This window comes from Schistocerca nitens, chromosome 5 (genome assembly GCF_023898315.1).
Source record: "Schistocerca nitens isolate TAMUIC-IGC-003100 chromosome 5, iqSchNite1.1, whole genome shotgun sequence".
NCBI classification, from domain to species: Eukaryota; Metazoa; Arthropoda; class Insecta; order Orthoptera; family Acrididae; genus Schistocerca; species Schistocerca nitens.
Window position 1 is genome coordinate 775,698,624 of NC_064618.1, and position 20,371 is coordinate 775,718,994.

The following is a 20,371-nucleotide window of genomic DNA, read 5'->3' on the forward strand; positions in this document are numbered from 1 at the left end:
CATCTATCTTACTTTTCGGTCCTATAACAGCTACGCAGTGCGCATTAGTCTACCACTGCTACTTTCACAGACGGCTACAACCATGCACTACCTATTCTCACTTCCACAGTTGCTCCACGATAGTACCAAAGAGTTCAGTTGCACTTGGTGGGGTGAGTAGTGGTGATTTCGATGTGCCGGAGGGCAAAGTAGAATCATTCAACCTCGGTACATGCTTTATTTTGGTTCAATGAGGAAAAACATGCCTCACTCTGTTAAACCTGGCCAGCATTCACGTGTGGGTGGCAGCTTCCACACGGCTGAGAGAATGCTGCATAGGCACCCTTCGTTGTTGACAGAGGCCCATGGATGAACCTGTTTAGCTCACAGCCATGACGTCACCAGCGTGCTACATCTTCAGCGGCGATGGCACGTGGGCTACTGCTAGGCACTGCACACATTCACCATGTTGGCACGTGAAGACTTCTGTGTGTGGGATTCGAACCACTGTCTGCTGGAAGGCGTCGGATTGCAGTTGGCGCTGTGGTACTCAGACCTGTGAGGAACTCAGCCTTGTCTCAAACCCATGGCTGCTGCTGGCGATGCTGAATCGCCTCACTGTCTGGCATGGCCCATGGTGGTGCTCATCGAGTCTGGCAGGAGGAAGTGCCTCTGTCCTGAAATTAAAACTTAGTTGTATCGCTCCTAGGCAGATTTTTTAAAGAGATAATTTTTACGCCATTGAATGTTACACTTTTTATTTCCACTATTTTCTACTGTTTTCACTAAGCCCTTGCTCTTAGTCACGTTGCCCACAGTAAGAGACTTGCCCGGGCATGTTGAGATCGACCTACCTGCTATAGTTATTCGTACTGTGTGGTGCAGTCTTTCACTGAGTGTGGCTAGTCTCGGCTTGCTAAACACTGACATGCATCTTAGTCCAACACACATGTCGTCACACTATGGCCACCAGCCTGTGGCTGCTAATGCAGTACTTCACAGTGGCTTTCTCACCACTTCTTATTACTTTTAGTAAATGGCTAGGTAGTGATACTACTGTAGAAACGCAGGTTTTGGCTATTAGGGTCTTCTATTACCTCTTTGCACGCTTTTCTCAATCCCTTCAGATGTTGTTTGGGAGATAACAGGACAGGATCGACTTTGCAGTGCCTGGTCAAGATCTGTAAGCTCATTATTTGCGCTATTGCATCTGAGACACTAATAACTAGTGACAGCAAAAGTCTTGATGTTATTCTCACAACCAATAGTTTCTGTCGTGCTCTGACTCTCTCTAAATCCCAGTTTAGAGCGCTAGCTGCTGTTCTGGCGTAATTTATTACATGCCGTGTTAACCGGTGAAGCGTGCCTGTGTTGTTCAACATGCTGCTCTCCAGACTCACATTCTGTGTATTTCCTTCAGCCAGTTCCATCATAGCTTCTGCTGTCCTATGTAGCTCACTCAAATCACTTGCACCCACTGTCCCAAATATTGCCTTAAGTATCCTTCGCCCGCATCTCGTGGTCGTGCGGTAGCGTTCTCGCTTCCCACGCCCGGGTTCCCGGGTTCGATTCCCGGCGGGATCAGGGATTTTCTCTGCCTCGTGATGGCTGGGTGTTGTGTGCTGTCCTTAGTTAGGTTTAAGTAGTTCTAAGTTCTAGGGGACTTATGACCACAGCAGTTGAGTCCCATAGTGCTCAGAGCCATTTGAACCATTTTTTTAAGTATCCTTCCTCCAACAAACATCCATTCCCTCATTCTTTTGAACAGTTCTCATGGCACCAGTCCTACTACTTTTTCCATTTGTTCTCTTAGTCACCGTTATGATAGTGTAACTTACGTTCTTTTAAGAACTCATTAAATACTCGATTGCTGCTTGCTCACCGCCACAGACACAAGAATACGTCTTCCAATCTCCGTTTTTCGTTCCACAGGTCCCATACATGAAATTTAAAACTTAAGATGCAACTGTGACCACCTGATACCACATCCTGCTCCCTCTAAAACTAAATTCCTTCAAGTGATGATCTTGTAGCATTCCTACTCTTCTCAAGGTGAAGAGGTATAGCACTGTCAAGACTAACATACTTCCTTCTTCGCCATCACAGAACAGGAACATGAGGGCAGGAACCACTATCATCTTCCCTCTCCCCAGAAGACTGTTGACTACGGTCACTATCTCTCACAGAATATGTAATGAGAATCCTTACCCTAACACATACGTCTGGTCTTATCCAACACTATTTTAACAAACTACACAAAATATTCCAAGAACACAATAAAACTTCAAAAACAGTTTGACTACCTTCCTGCACTTAATGAATAAGGCATACTAGGTACATAGTTCTCCTTCTCCTTTTGCACACTCTTCAGTTCCTTCTTCGCTCTCTTCTTATGTTCTATCGATATTCTCCTCTGGCAAATCTCTGAGCGGTCATAGGCGTCAACAATGGACCATCGCTGACCTTATTGGTGATTGTGGCTTGATAGTCACAGGTGACGTGGTTCCAACCACTTAGTGTTGTGTCACAAGCTTCTTTGTTTTTCCCTTCATAGCATTTGCACTTGAAAACATCGCACAGTGGGCCACTCTGTTCTAAGGATCCTGTGCAGTTCACTGCCTCCTCTTACCTCACCAGTGCCTTGGTGTTTGCTTTTGGACTCTCTTCCAAATTTCTCCACAGTTCTTGCGAACCCTCCTGACTCCTGACTCCTGACTCGCCATTCCCGCATGCTTCCTGCTTAATCATATCGAATGTTGACGGCATCATTTTGCCGTAAATCACATATGGCGACGACGGCATGTTGGTGTGCACTTTCAAATTATTGCACTTACCACAAAAGAGGAATAGATATCCCAGTTCCGATTGTGGAGGCTGATGTAATAATGGAGCACACGCCTGATATTTTGAGAACCTCCCCTGTTCTTCAGCAGGATGAAGTGGACTATTTTCTGATTTCTTCACACTCAACAACGCCATAACTCCATCACGTCCATATGACGATTGTCCGAAGATCAGCTGCTAATGCCTCTAGCAACCCAAATTCCGAAACCCATCGACTCATAAACACTTGCGTGGCTGTAACTGCCTGTTAGTTTGGTATCAACATCATCTCAATATGATGAGAGACATTGTCCATTACAGCCATCACAAAACTATTCGCTGCTAGAGCTCAGTTGAATGATCCTAACACATCCACCCCAATACAAAACGAGTGCATAACTTCTGGCAATGTCTGCAACAATACTTGCATTTTGTGCACACTACACAAAATTCTTGATGTACTGATTGATATCACTTTTTCTTCCTCTCTGCTATTCCTTCTCTGCCACCCTCTGACCCATTGCTCAGCTCCCTCCATGGCTACACAAAATATGAATATGAACCTCTTTAAAACCACTTCCCTTAGTTTAGCTGGTACAACCAGCCATGGCCTCAATCTTGTCTCCTTATATAACAACCCATTACACAGACTGAACTGCTGTTACATACCATGTTGCTTACATTATTTACCAGTGCAGTGCGACACTTCCCACCCAGCTAGGTCTTGTTGACCTAGTGCTTGTGTCACCACTACCTTTCTGTCTAATTGTCTGCATTTCCATGTTTCTTCGCCACTTTGTGGATTACTTCAACCTCAAACTCACTGAGTTTTAAGGCCCATCTCGTCATTCTACTGGATGAGTCCATATAACCTAATAACCACTTCAAAGCAGCTTGGTCAGTTTCGGCTTTAAAATTTCCCCCTTTAAGGTAACATCATAGCTATGCTACTCTGTAGATGAAGCTAAGCGTCTCCCTCTCCGTAGTAGAAGAATTTTCTCAGCTCTATTCTGTTGCCTCAAAGCAAAAGATGCAGTAGGGTGCTCTTCTCCATTGTTCTCCTGGCTAAAAACGCATCCAAGACCAAGGGTAGATGCATTTGTATAATCGAACAGTTTCCTTCTGTACATCCGGAAACACGAAAAGTGGACTTGTCAGCAATTCCTTCAGTACGTCAATTGCTTGCTGTGACTTCTCAGACCACACACATTTGATATCCTATCTCAGCAACTGCGTAAGTCGTTACATTTTATCTAAGAACGCTCTTACAAATTTCCTATGATAATTCTATAGGCCCAGACGATAATTCTTGCTCATCTCTGGTGCAGGAAAATCTCGCACATCCTGTATCAATTTTGGATCGGTTCTCACACCATCCTTACTAACTGCATGTCCCAAGGAATTCACCTCTTCCCGTGCAGACTGACACTACTGGGAATTCAGTGTTAAATGTGCATTCTGTAATCTCCTGAAGACTTCTCTCAGTCACTGCCCATGCTCTTGCATGTCTCTCAAATAAGTACTAAAAGCTATTGCTTGCTTTCTCGTAAATTTATGTCCAAGTGATGCTAAATGTTATTGTCTTTACATAAAGAAAAGAATTGTCGTTTCAAAGATTTTCAGATATTTTTGCTACCTTTGTCTCCAGTCACTTTCAGAACTCAAATTAATCATCAAATTAAGAAATTCAATACAACTACATTCTGAATTGCTGGTTTATCCATACAGCACCACAATAATATAAAAACAGCGAATTGCTGGAGGAGTAGGGATGAGAACAGTGGCGTATTTAAGTTTACAAAAATAATGAAAAGTTTTTTATTTATCCTTTTATAGCTACAATCGGACTGATAAATTTTACCAAAAAAAAAAAGACATACATAAATGAGGAAAAGAACTGTGCTTGATTGGCAAAGCGTTCACTGGGATGGAAACTATACATGTTCTCCCCTGAATTAATGCCTTTTACAAAGCAATCAGACTTCTTTTAAATGAATCCACTGTGAGGCCCAGTTCTGTTCAAATGGAATCAAGTACGACCAGGTGCACCAAAAACTATGGTTCACGGAGAACAGTGAGCTGTGAATATCATTTAACAACAACAGCGCTGGTGCAGCAGTACTTTACTCTTCCACGTCGATTCAGATGGCAGCAGATTCTGCTGCCCTGGTAGGCAATCCAGACACAGCACTGGGGTTCCCAACGAAGGAGGGAAGCCTCTGCTTTGCATCCTGTGGTAAACCAACCTGCGACTCGAAATCTCTCTTGCATGAAAAAAGAATGTTTTAGACTAGGGAGGCATCGTTCCCACGGTAATCATGGACATGTTTCGGCAAAAAACGTCTACGTTGACGGGACAACAGTCCCTTATTTATGAAGGGATCTAATCTTTCCAAGCCGACCATTTCCAATTTCTGAAAGGAGGCTGTTGAGATTCCCAGACAGTCGTGCATATATATATATATATATATATATATATATATATATATATATATATATATATATATATATATCAGTTATGTCTCCACTAAACACGTGCATCAGCCGCTCTGATAATAACGACCTCCACCCACTTTCCGCCAACTGGCCGCCTTCACAACAGTCAGTCGTCTAGCCCAGGTGAAACGTTTTGCGAGCTGGCGCCCTCTTGCTCCGATCCCAAGTAGGAAGAGTGGAGTGTAGCGCTCCGAGGTACCTCTGTAGTTACAATTCACAGAGCTCTTCTTCTTCGAATCACTCGCACAGCCAGGTGGCTGGCACAAGATTTATGGCCCAGTCCATCTTTCTCCGTCTTGCCTCCACTACAGCCCCTCGCGTACAAGTTCTATATAGGCTACACATCCAGTAATAAGAACATTCGGCTTAATATTTCCTCATGTAAGAAATTCATAAGCCATACATAAAAAATATGAAATTGGGGAACACAGAGATCATGACCTAAAATATGAATATTAATTTAACCGACAGAGTAGTTAAAGTTAGAGAGTGGCTTGCCACCTTTCAGTATACTGGACATAGGTGAGGCTGTAATCCTTTCAACACACTATATAGAAAACGCTAAAATGTTGCTAGTGCATACTTCAAACCAAATGGCATCCTTCTATACTGATAATTTCGAGAAGGCAACGAAAACGAAGTCTTTGCTCTGCCTTCTGTAATCACCTCCAACACCATCACGTTGGTACTGCTCAAGGATATCAATTGCTTCCACGATGTTCGGAGTGGGATAAGCATCTGTGATTGTCTTACTGTTCAAATGGCTGTTCAAATCTCTATAGTCGCAGCCAAATCGACACTTCCTTGAACCATCCGTAGATTATTTGAGTATGACTACGATTACAGCGCTTCCCCCTCCCCGCCCCTCCCCCCCCCCCCCCTCCCCGCCATTGTCCACTACTTTCTTCCATTAGCTGCAGATTATGAAACGACTGCAGGTAGCATGGAATTCACTAACGCTTCTGGTACACTGGCGTTTCGTTCCCCATAGGAATCATGTTTTGCTTCATAGGTGTTGCAGTCAACGACCCCTATGGAAAAATCATGTCTTGAGCTGCACCAACAGTTTTTCCTTAATCACTCTCTCTGTTGCTCTCAAATGCTTTAACCTTCTCACGCAGTGCTGTCTTAGTGGCGTTCTGTGCCTGGTCATAGCTCGCACCTTCTGTGCAGCCATTTCCCTCTTCTGGAATCTTTAACGTTGCCACTGTTGTTCCCTTTCAGAACTTAAACTCCTCGGCACCAACATTACTCACACTAACGGATATTACCTCACCTCAGTCCTTTTACTGTACATGTACAACATTTCGTCTCCCTATATTGCATCTAATAAATCATTACCATCCAGCTGCTCCACTATACACAACTTACCAGCTGGTAAGTAAAGCTTCACACATTCCCACAGGATTTTCCGGTGCCACTCAACACACGCTCATGCAAATTAAGCCTTAATATTATTGCCCGTGCTTAAACTTCATTTATGATTGACGCTACTTGCGACAGATCGATAATCGCTATAGCTTCCCCGAGCAGCGATGTGTACTCTCTCTCTAAGTTCCACAACATGACGTAAAAGGACAATTATGGCATGAAGCTGGTGCAGAAAGCCTAACCCTGTTATCACGCTGTAGCCCTCGCTTACATGAAAGTCCACTTGTTTACACTCCTTATACATGTTTGCCTCCAGTTCAAAATTCGCCGTTAATGACCCCAGTGGCCGTCTATCGTTATACCCAACACCCGAAAATTATAACATGGTGATTCCAATTACTTCCTACCTATTAAATCTTTTGAGGCTACAGGAACATAGGGCCATGTGTCCAATCGAAAAATATAATGTATTTCACCCGCGGTACCCACTATGGCACATTCCATATCTGTGTTCATATTCCCAGCATTCGATTTTACTGGGAACGCGTTACGGTGAAACTTGGGTTCCCTTTTGAGCTTCACAGATGGTTGTAACCACCCTGACCACGCCTACTATTAATCCCGTAACACTGCTGATGGTTCATACCACACTTTTTCCTTTGTAGCTGGCGACACTGCCTATGCACGTACCCCATACGCACACAATGAAAACAGTTTAGATCTGCCATAAACACATTCCGTTTATCTCTCATCCCCGCAGCAACATCAGCTTCTTCAAATTCCATTGCCAGCCTCCCTCTTGCAGGGAGATCCTTCGGTGCACTAGTGCACAACCTCCTAAATATTACAACGACACCTTGTTCACCTCATAAGTCTGCGCTAATTCGTACGTAAGACTGTTAATTTTCCCAATTTTATCTGAAAAAATCCTCTATGCCTTGATTAACACTTACAAAAAAAAAACTAGCACCTTTCTGCTTCTTGCACGTTTGAAATTATTCTGGCTTTAACTGCTTAAAAATTTCTGCCTTCTTTAATTCCTCTGTGTATCCAAAAAGGACTTCAGTTCTCCTGGAAAAAGCATTCTCGCTGCTTACAACATCTGTTTATCTGGCCCACTCCCGATCGCAGTAGATGGCAAGAGATCTTCCTCAAACGATAATACATTCGTGGATGCACTACCAGAAAATGGAGTAATAAGGTTCACAATTTCTGCACAGCATATTTCCATTAACAAATAGAAATGATTTTTAATCTAATATTACCAGGGACGTTTTCATTCCAAATGTACTTTTTTGTGAATAACTTGAAAACTAATAGAGCTAGCTTAATGGAATGAGATAGGTATTGTTTTTACATGAAATTGTGGCTACATACAAATTTTCATCTTTCTCAGTCTAATATTTCAGGCCCTCAAATTTTCGTAAAAAAGCCAGATTGTGGCATTCATTCACACATTCTGAACAAATGTTTGCTTTCTAGCTCCATTATTCGGAGCCGCTTATTTTTTTCATACAATAATATTCATTAGATCATTGTGAGACTTCACAACGTTAACACTAATATATTGAAGCATACGCTAACAAAGTTTGGAAAACTTATTTTAATTTTTAATTTCACTCTTGAACTATGGTGCTTTACCTTGTCTACCCACAGCCACATCATGATGACGTGGCGCTAGTGGTAGTGAACTGGGTTAAGTCCGGGACACTCATTCTGTATCTCTCGTAACACACAGCGCTTGTTTCGTTGCACGAGGTGTTGTGACATTCTTGCCCTCTCCGGCAATTTTCACTGTGTAGCTTTCACGATATGCCGACTCGAAATCCTATTGTGTACTTGTTGCTATAATCTACGCGTCACCACTCTACGCTTACTCGCCAACGGTAGCTAATGCAATGTTGCACATCACTGTATTACAAATTTCACCTAAGACTAGGTAATGGTGCTACAACGGTGAGCCGGCCGGTATGGCCGAGCGGTTCTAGGCGCTTCAGTCTGGAACCGCGCGACCGTAACGGTCGCAGGTTCGAATCTTGCCTCGGGCATGGATGTGTGTTATGTCCTTAGGTTAGTTAGGTTTAAGTAGTTCTACGTACTAGGGGACTGATGACCTCAGTTCTCAGAGCCATTTGAACCATTTTTACAACGGTGATCTCCAAAAAATACTTAAATTTTCATCGATTTTCAGAGGTAACTTGAGCGTAGCTTGGGACAACGTATAGATTCTATTTCATTTAATCTGAAGAAAAAAATATATGAATCAAGCTCTCATCTCATGAAATCTTGAGATACAGTAGGTTGAATGTGGCCATCTCGAAACACACAAGTTTCTACTCTACATCCAGTTGACAAAGTACCAAGAACAAGAGTAAACTTTGTTCTTTACCACGTCGTTCCATAACTGAAATTTTTGCCCTCTGTCACCTCATTGGCTGTAACGCGACAAAGTTTCTAAGGAAACCCAAGATATTCCATGCTGCGTTTTAGAAAAACACGTTTCGCCAGCAGACGAATTTGCCAACGACCAAAGAAATAGCGTGTATATAGAGAGTATGCACACGTCATCACGTTATTTAACGCTGCTCGGCGTGCCATGCTATACTGTTATGCGTTCAAAATGGCTCTAAGAACTTTGGGACTTAACATCTGAGGTCACCAGTCCCCTAGACTGAGAACTACTTAAACCTAACTAACCTATGGGCATCACACACATCCATGCCCGAGGCACGTTTCGAACCTGCGACCGTAGCAGCCGCTAGGTTCCGAACTGAAGCGCATACAAGCGCTCTGCCACAGCGGCTGGCCTGTTATACGTTTCTAAAATCATTCTATGTTTGTTTAGAAAGCGAAATAGTGCGTGTGCAACCTTATAAGGTAAGCTACTCATATTACTGAACGTCTTTTGGGTATCATGCCTTACATCTGCTCACAAAAGCAATCAAATTGCAAATATACCCGCCTCTCTTGATCCACTGTGGACGTGGGACAGCAGCTGGTCAAATACTTACACAAAGAAATTCGACAAACAGTCGTGCAAATTGAGAAGTTTTTCATTTCATTTTTTACTGCCAGTTTCGCCAATTCAGTATGCCATCTTCAGGCCTTGACTGAGTTGATTGTAGTCAGGTCTTCTACGAAAGCACTTGAGAATCCATGATATACAAAAACAGATGGTCCTAGTATGCTAATTTCGATATTTTTTAAGAGATGCGTATGGGACCTGAAGAAGTCCTATTGAATTGCCAAAACTGGTAGCAAAAATAAAAAATAAGACATCTCAATTTCCATCGCTGTTTGGTGAATTTCTTATTTAAATAGACACATATATCTGGTTCGACTGAGTAGTCTTTAAAAGCATTACCTGTCAGTGGTTTTAGTGCATTCACGCTGCATGCTACCACAGAAAGAATTTTTAAGCATTTAACTTGTTGCGAACATGTGAATTTATAATTTTACCCAAGCTTTTGTAACATCCTTTGTTTTATATTTAAGAACGTGCCGGAAGGTTGTTCAGTTTGCTTTGCTCTGGTCAGTGTGTTATGGCTGTATGATATTCTGTCTCTTTGCCAGAGACTGAGATTCTGTAAGGGAACAAGTCACTTGCATTTGGTGTGTGGCGTGTGGGTACACGTTGTATGAAACAAAAGCCATGCAAGAGCAGCCACGCTGCAACCCATAATGCTTTTTAATTAAGAGTCCCGACAGGAAGCTTACACCTGTTCTTCGACATGGCAAACCATCCAAGTGAAATTTAACGAATTGGAATGAAAAATCGTTATTAGTAAACTGTGATTCCATATTTACAGATCAATACTGCTGCAAAATATGATACATATCTAAACCTGTTACGTCTAACAATTCTTGCTTGTACCTCAAAAATTTAAAGTTCCTAATTTTCGCAAAATTTGTAGGTGTATGTAGAAATCTTTTTACTGCTGCGTACCATTTCACCATTTCACCATTTCAAGAAGAATATAATAATTCCAATCCCAAAGAAAGCAGGTGTTGACAGATGCGAGAATTACCGAACAATCAGTTTAATAAGCCACAGCTGCAAAATACTAACACGAATTCTTTACAGACGAATGGAAAAACTAGTAGAAGCCGACCTCGGGGAAGATCAGTTTGGATTCCGTAGAAATACTGGAACACGTGAGGCAATACTGACCTTACGACTTATCTTAGAAGGAAGATTAAGGAAAGGCAAACCTACATTTCTAGCATTTGTAGATTTAGAGAAAGCTTTTGACAATGTTGACTGGAATACTCTCTTTCAAATTCTAAAGGTGGCTATTTACAATTTGTACAGAAACCAGATGGCAGTTATAAGAGTCGAGGGACATGAAAGGGAAGCAGTGATTGGGAAAGGAGTAAGGGTTGTAGCCTCTCCCCGATGTTATTCAATCTGTATATTGAGCAAGCAGTAAAGGAAACAAAAGAAAAATTCGGAATAGGTATTAAAATCCATGGAGAAGAAATAAAAACCTTGAGGTTCGCCGATGACATTGTAATTCTGTCAGAGACAGCAAAGGACTTGGAAGAGCAGTTGAACGGAGTGGATGGTGTCTTGAAGGGAGGATATAAGATGAACATCAACAAAAGCAAAACGAGGATAATGGAATGTAGTCGAATTAAGTCGGGTGATGTTGAGGGTATTAGATTAGGAAATGAGACACTTAAAGTAGTAAAGGAGTTTTGCTATTTGGGGAGCAAAATAACTGATGATGGTCGATGTAGAGAGGATGTAAAATGTAGACTGGCAATGGCAAGGAAAGCGTTTCTGAAGAAGAGAAATTTGTTAACATCGAATATAGATTTAAGTGTCAGGAAGTCATTTCTGAAAGTATTTGTATGGAGTGTAGCCATGTATGGAAGTGAAACATGGACGGTAAATAGTTTGGACAAGAAGAGAATAGAAGCTTTCGAAGTGTGGTGCTACAGAAGAATGCTGAAGATTAGATGGGTAGATCACATAACTAATGAGGAGGTACTGAATAGGATTGGGGAGAAGAGGAGTTTGTGGCACAACTTGACCAGAAGAAGGGATCGGTTGGTAGGACATGTTCTGGGGCATCAAAGGATCACCAATTTAGTATTGGAGGGCAGCGTGGATTGTAAAAATCGTAGGGGGAGACCAAGAGATGATTACACTAAGCAGATTCAGAAGGATGTAGGTTGCAGTAGGTACTGGGAGATGAAGAAGCTTGCACAGCATAGAGAAGCATGGAGAGCTGCATCAAACCAGTGTCAGGACTGAAGACCACAACAACAACATCAACCATTTCACGTTAACTTGGCAGTATTTTTTCAGTTACAGAAAGTATTGCTCATTTGGACATGATAAGGAAATGGACGACTCTGACGTCCCGTTCTCACTGAAGTGAGACTATACATCGTGTGATACGTGAAGTGGCTTGAGAGCAGGCGAAGTAGCAACCCGCATTATTGGAGCGCGTAGAAACTATTTGAAGTCAACTTAACAGGTACAATGGGACTGCAGCAATACAACACCGATGTGAATCTCTGTTGCATCGACCAGCGCATCAAGCAGTGCTGGTTGCCCTATGTAACTGTATCATACAATAGACGGAAAAGAAAATTTCAAGTCATCTGATGTGACTCAAATTATCTTATGTAGATGAGGAAATACTACATCCGTTTCTGTAGTTTGTTTCACAGTAAATGTTTTACTGTCTGCTTTGTACTGAAATCCACTCTTTTGGGTGAATATACCATGGTTTGGTGCCACTGTCATGGAAAACTTTTTAATTGGAAGTTCCATCATTTAACTGTAGAGATCGTTTATTTTACGGTACAATCATCATTTCGACCAGTGGCCATTGTCAAGTGACACAATTTTGGACATGATCCGACTTCTACAAACTAAGTCATCATCGAATTATATTAAACTAGTCTATATAATGTAGGTGTCACACAATTAAAACGAGAACACGTTCACGAAATATATGGGAGAAATAAAACAAACTTGTGTGACATACATTGAACAACTGTACCATGAAACGGTCATCAAAAACAGTCATCACATGCGCGTGCCCCATCATCTTAAGCCACACCGTCAAACAAACAAAAAAAAAAAGGAAAAAAATAATGAAATCAAGACTGTTTCGGGATTCGAGCATATTTACTGCTATTCAGTCATTCTTACTCGACTCTGAGGAAACTATTCGTCAAAAATGTGGTTTCTTTTACATCTTACAGTCTGATTTCATAGAATGATGATGAACTTTGCCGTTGCTCATAGTGACTGTAATATTTCGAAATAAAGTAAAACACAGCGCATATTTTAAATAGTTTACTTTAAAAAATGTACTTGGAGACCAGACTACGCATGGTGCATTTCAGGTCATTCTACTGTGCATTCAAATGTAGCTAACATATCGAAACTGCTTTGAACTCTATAAAGAGAACCATAAATCATTCCAGTAAATATCTGACATACACTGTGTGATCAAAAGTATGCGGACATATGGCTGAAAATGACTTACAAGATCGTGGCGCCCTCCATGGCTATTGCTGGAATTCAGTATGGTGATGGCCCGCCCTTAGTCTTGATAATAGCTTCCACTCTCGCAGGCATTCAATCAGGTGCTTCAAGGTTTCTTGGGGAATGGAAGCCCATTCTTCACGATGTGCTGCACTGAGGAGAGGTATCGATATCGGTCGGTGAGGCCTGGCACGAAGTCGGCGTTCCAAAACATCTCAAAGGTGTTCAATAGGATTCAGGTCCGGTCTCTGTGCAGGCCAGTCCATTGCAGGGATGTTATTATCGTGTAACCACTCCGCCACAGGTCGTGCATTATGAATGGGTGCTTGATCGTGCGATCGTGTTGAAAGATGCAATCGCCATCCCCGAATTGCTCTTCAACATTAGGAAGCAAGAATGTGCTTAAAGTGTTAATGTTGGCCTGTGCTGTGATAGTGCCACGCAAAACAACAAGGGGTGCGAGCCACCTCTACGAAAAACACCACCACAACATAACACCACCGCCTCCGGATTTTATTGTTGGCACTACACACTCTGGCAGATGACGTTAACCAGGCATTCGCCATAGCCATACCCTGCCATCGGATCACCACATTGTGTACCATGATTCGTCACTCCACACAATATTTTTCCACTGCTCAATCGCCCAATGTTTACGCTCCTTACACCAAGCGAGGCAACGTTTGCCATTTACTGGCGTGATGTGTGGCTTATGAGCAGTCACTCGACCGCGAAATCCAAGTTTTCTCACCTCCCGCCTAACTGTCAAAGTACTTGCAGTGGATCCTGGTGCAGCTTGGAATTTCTGTGTGATGGTCTGGATAAATGTCGGCCTGTTAAACATTACGACCGTCTTCAATTGTCGGCGGTCTCTGTCAGTCAACAGACGAGGTCAACCTGTACGCTTTTGTGCTGTATGCGTCCCTTCACGTTTCCGCTTCCCTATCTCATCGGAAACAGCGGACCTAGGGATGTTTAGGAGTGCTGAAATCTCGCTCACAGACGTATGACACATGTGACAAATAATCATCTGACCACTTTCGGAGTCGGTGAGTTCTGCGGAACGCCCCATTCTGCTCTCTCACGATGTCTAATGACTACTGAGGTCGCTGATATCGAGTACCTGGCAGTAGGTGGCAGCACAACGCACCTAATATTAGAAACGTCTGTTTTTTGGGGTGTCCGGATACTTTTGATCACATAGTGTAGGTGCAATCTGGTAGCGACGTGACACACGCAAGGCTGTTGTCACCTGCTATGTACTGTTGCTTTTATTGCTTATTTCCACAAACACGTGCGTCACACAGCTACGGACCCCCTTGAAGATGTCTCCCGCAGTCGGAGACGAAACGTTGCGAATTGACACAGAATTCATCAACCGACCACGGCATAACAGCCCGAATAACTACACTCCTGGAAATTGAAATAAGAACACCGTGAATTCATTGTCCCAGGAAGGGGAAACTTTATTGACACATTCCTGGGGTCAGATACATCACATGATCACACTGACAGAACCACAGGCACATAGACACAGGCAACAGAGCATGCACAATGTCGGCACTAGTACAGTGTATATCCACCTTTCGCAGCAATGCAGGCTGCTATTCTCCCATGGAGACGATCGTAGAGATGCTGGATGTAGTCCTGTGGAACGGCTTGCCATGCCATTTCCACCTGGCGCCTCAGTTGGACCAGCGTTCGTGCTGGACGTGCAGACCGCGTGAGGCGACGCTTCATCCAGTCCCAAACATGCTCAATGGGGGACAGATCCGGAGATCTTGCTGGCCAGGGTAGTTGACTTACACCTTCTAGAGCACGTTGGGTGGCACGGGATACATGCGGACGTGCATTGTCCTGTTGGAACAGCAAGTTCCCTTGCCGGTCTAGGAATGGTAGAACGATGGGTTCGATGACGGTTTGGATGTACCGTGCACTATTCAGTGTCCCCTCGACGATCACCAGTGGTGTACGGCCAGTGTAGGAGATCGCTCCACACACCATGATGCCGGGTGTTGGCCCTGTGTGCCTCGGTCGTATGCAGTCCTGATTGTGGCGCTCACCTGCACGGCGCCAAACACGCATACGACCATCATTGGCACCAAGGCAGAAGCGACTCTCATCGCTGAAGACGACACGTCTCCATTCGTCCCTCCATTCACGCCTGTCGCGACACCACTGGAGGCGGGCTGCACGATGTTGGGGCGTGAGCGGAAGACGGCCTAACGGTGTGCGGGACCGTAGCCCAGCTTCATGGAGACGGTTGCGAATGGTCCTCGCCGATACCCCAGGAGCAACAGTGTCCCTAATTTGCTGGGAAGTGGCGGTGCGGTCCCCTACGGCACTGCGTAGGATCCTACGGTCTTGGCGTGCATCCGTGCGTCGCTGCGGTCCGGTCCCAGGTCGACGGGCACGTGCACCTTCCGCCGACCACTGGCGACAACATCGATGTACTGTGGAGACCTCACGCCCCACGTGTTGAGCAATTCGGCGGTACGTCCACCCGGCCTCCCGCATGCCCACTATACGCCCTCGCTCAAAGTCCGTCAACTGCACATACGGTTCACGTCCACGCTGTCGCGGCATGCTACCAGTGTTAAAGACTGCGATGGAGCTCCGTATGCCACGGCAAACTGGCTGACACTGACGGCGGCGGTGTACAAATGCTGCGCAGCTAGCGCCATTCGACGGCCAACACCGCGGTTCCTGGTGTGTCCGCTGTGCCGTGCGTGTGATCATTGCTTGTACAGCCCTCTCGCAGTGTCCGGAGCAAGTATGGTGGGTCTGACACACCGGTGTCAATGTGTTCTTTTTTCCATTTCCAGGAGTGTATAATGGAAATGATATTTCCGGCCGTAAATGTCAACATTTTTGTGTCACACAGATATTCGTTAGCGCAACTTTTATTTGCAACGTATCGTATCACATATGGTACAGTGTGAGTGAGAACTGTGCCTTGTGGGACGATGAGGAGCCTCTGATTTAATGTCTGGCGGCGTGTGTGTTGCAGGAAGGCCCCGGCCGACGGTGGAGTGGTACCGGGACGACCGGCTGGTGACGAACAAGTCGGTGCAGGTGCCGGGCGGGCAGTTGCGCGCCGAGATGGCTCTGCGGGCCCTGGGCCGGCAGGACCTGCGCTCCAGCCTGCGCTGCCGCGCCTACAACAACCACCGCCGGCCGGCGCTCGAGAGCACCGTCGTCGTCGACATGAACCGTAGGTACCACTTCTCGGCCCTCGCCTCCACTAACGTTACTCACAAAATTACCGTTCCAATGTCTGCGACATACTTACGCAGCATATTATGTGCTCACTTGACCTGCCACGGTAGCCGAGAGCCCTAACGCGCTGCTTCCTGGACCCGGGTAGGCGCACCGGCCCCGGATCGAATCCGCCCGGCGGATTAACGACGACGGCCGGTGTGCCGGCCAGCCGGGATGTGCTTTTTAGGCGGTTTTCCACATCCTCCTACGTGAACACCGGGCTGGTCCCCACGTCCCGCCTCAGTTACACGACTCGCAGATATCTGAAACACATTCACACTCTTTCACGATTTACACTAGACGCAGACAGCTGGGGTACACATATTCCGTCCCGGGGGGTATGGGGTGGCAGCAGGAAGGGCATCCGGCCACCCCTTACAATTAACCATGCCAAATCCGAACTTAACCCTGCCGACCCTGCGCACAATGCGGGATCAAGGCGGTAGCAAAAGAAAGAAAGAAAGATTAATGTGCTCATTTGCCATGAATTTTGTGGAGACCAATTCCTTTGTGGATATCCACATTACGTCAACAAGTACCGATCGTATGAGACCCAGCCTGCTCTGTTCGTTCATTAAATGACATCTCATTAAATTCCTACTGCTTCTCAAACTAGTATGAAGATCAGCAATAAGCTTCTCAATACAAGGATCATTCCGCCCAGTTGGGCTCATTCACACGATTTTGTTCAGTTCGATCAGTACTAACCGGCACTATCGCAATAATTCCTGCAAAGTAGCAGTTTGAAGTGAGTGTCGATGTACCAATGAAAGTAGACTCTAGTACTGTCGGCCGCTACCAGATGGTGTTGCTGCTTCCCTCATTTGGCGCACTGCAGCAGCACTTATTCCGGCTTGCAAGTACGCTGGTGGAAATGGATAAGACAACATGGAACAATGTAAACATCGGCAGCAGTGGACAGTATGGTTTTTCTAGAGAGAAGGAATCACTGCCTCAGACATCAACATGAGTTTAATAGTGAAATAGTGGCCATTTGTGGGAAAACACCACCAAGCTGCAGATTTATGTTCTGTTGGGTATCAGTGTTCAGATACGCAGGGCCTGTGTTGAAGAACGTAAAAGCACTGTGTGTCCGGCTGCTGCACGCATACCAACGCCTAGTGAGTCAATGACGTCATAAGGGGCACAGACGAATCACGTTTGATTAACTGGAGAATGTAACAAGTCCATCACGGGCAAGCCTCCACACCAATATGACGTCATAATGAAACGTAATATTATCGGAGAAGGGTGAAAACGTATGGCAGAAGAAAAGAGCGTAGGGTGAAAATTGATCAATAGATGGCGCTGTATGTGTCAGAATACGTAAACGAAAGCACCCCTTCTCGTTTTACAAGATGCTTCAATCCCTCCAATGATCCATGGTTTTTCACATCGCTGTTGAATGTCTGTACTGATTGTCTTATGCGGAATGCTATTTTCAAATAACAATATGAGTTTATCATGAAATAGATTCAGTTTGCTTTTGTTTCATCTACTTTGGCAGTACTGTCGAGTTTAACTTTTGTCAATGCTTGCGTCTGTTCAAAGGTTTAGTCAGCAATGTTGCCATCTGGTACTTGAGGATCTGAAGATGAAGAACGTGTGTGCAAACCGGCTTCGCCATGCGCTCACCTCCATATAGAGACAGACTCGTGGGAAGATATGCCGACACTCAGGGCAGAGTTCTTTTAGGTGTGGCTGGCGTCGATGAGTCATGGTACTTCCATGAGACTCCAGGAAAGAAACGCCAGTTTATGGAGTGGCAGAGTACCGAGTGTCCTCCTCCCTAAACGTCACGCTTGGGACTATTTGATTAGTAGAAAATGGAGACTTTGTTGTTGGACAGGCAATGTGATACTGCTGGTGCACACTTCCTCCCATCCTCAAAAGTGATCAGTACCGGTGTTCACCGCACCACTCCATCGACACATTCAACATTCTCTTCTGTGAAGGGAAGTACCCAGTAGATAAGAAAAAAACTGTGGCTCTCCGTAAGCTTGGATATATAAATAACAAATTTTCTTGAGACAACCTCAGGTCCACGAGTCAGCGTGGTTTTGGAAAGCTACACTCGTTCGAAACTCAGCTTGCCCCTTTCCTCACACGATATACTGCAAAATGTGTATGAAGGGTCTACGTAATTGCCCGATGTCGTATGACCTGTCCTTACCTCTCGCCAAGCATGGATAGCTCTGACAAGCTGAAAGTGCCTGAGAACCCAAGCCCTGCAAGATAAGCAGATCCCAGACACAGTGACGTTCAGACATCAGAATAATAGTGGTTATACATGACCTAAAATGTGACAAAGAGGAAGAAGTAACATCTGCCTCAGACCAAACAACTGAACATTTACCTGTACTGAATAATTTTATTACATTAATGACCACAGACAGTGGGTTCACGTCTCGTCTTTGGTGACGAAGGAAGATCCTATGTCCTTACGAAGATCCTGTACAATTAACACAAGAATATCTTAATGAACATAACTTCAAGCAAGACAGACACATCCAAATTTACCAAAACAATTCTTACACTAGCGTAATCTCAAGAGAAAAACAAATACTAATGTAACATCAAGCACACTGAACTCAAGAAAATTTAGCCCAAGAATATTACACTGATAGTGTTATAGAATGATACAATTGACTGTACGCTGACTACTCTGTTGTAGCTGCATAATATCGTCTGTCTGCTGAATGCCTCCCGCGAATTTAGCCCCAAGAGCACACGGCAATACATGGCTGACATGGACATGAGCGAATGAGAAAAAGTGAGCAGATCAACTCCAGTCTAAAGCAGAACTGAAGTGAACACACCCTAGTGACTCCCACACTTTCCGCCTGAGCAACACGGTATTTACTTTGTGCAGACTTTGGCGATAATTCCCGGCCATGGTTGGCTGTGGAAAGTGTCAGCGGCGGATGCGTCGACGCCTTGTGAACCTGTTGATCTGACAGTTCTCTTCTGGCTTTGACTGGTTGTACAGTCGAAACTGCCCTAAGTTTCGCGAGGCAGGAAACTATGTTTTTGCTTGTCCAAATCAACAGGCTCTGTCCACTCACTAAGGCTGAGCGATGTGTACACTGTTGCCCTCAAACGTTATACAGAAGTTGACAAGCACAGCTCTTAGATCGTAATCTCCAAGCTGGAGATATTTCAAGATTGTTAACCTAACTATGGGTAATATCGGAGACTGGTCAACACATACCGACACAAAATGTCTTTTACGGAGCCGCGACAGAGCCGTCCAGCACATCTCCCTTCTAGGAAGACAGTGATCTGAATTAATCATTCATAATTGCCTACAACGTTGCAGACTTCCTTTCCTCCATCCACCCTGTAGCATGGGTTCGCCTCCTGCCACAACTAGTGTCGGTCAATAAGTGCATTTGCTGCAACTTACGTCGTATCTTTGCCCAATGAAGTTTCAGGAACAAACTGGGGCATACGCAGTTTTTACCCAGTGCAATGAGCATTCGATATTCTATCATTTAGTAATAAGCTGTGACCAAACAGGAGCTGTCCACGTGGACTTCATGCGTTGTTCACGTGCGTATCATGTGATATTTGAATATTAACAACACTCCGAGTGTTTCATGCTGCTGTGCTCCTTTCTGCATCCCAAATGTGGCCTCCCACTGCATTCCTGAATGCTTTCTTAAGTTAAAAGTGTTTCACAGAGCAACTGTGGTTCTCATGCTCTGTACATGCGAGTGGCACGTCAATTTTGTTTATGTCAAGTTGATTTGTTGTTGGTTGGGGAAGGAGACCAGACAGTGTGGTCATCGGTCTCATCGGATTAGGGATGGATGGGGAAGGAAGTCGGCCGTGCCCTTTCAGAGGAACCATCCCGGCATTTGCCTGCAGTGATTTAGGGAAATCACGGAAAACCTAAATCAGGATGGCCGGACGAGGGATTGAACCGTCGTC

General features: G+C 44.6%; 1 protein-coding gene across 1 annotated transcript in view; it reads left to right on the top strand.

The window, feature by feature from the left end:
- The window catches only part of LOC126259570 (nephrin-like), a 1,073,586-nt gene that overhangs the window by 735,611 nt on the left and 317,604 nt on the right, over window positions 1-20,371 (top strand). The window contains exon 5 of the mRNA XM_049956477.1: window positions 16,192-16,391. Coding sequence (XP_049812434.1) covers window positions 16,192-16,391 — 200 coding nt within the window. The remainder of the gene's footprint in view (window positions 1-16,191; window positions 16,392-20,371) is intronic.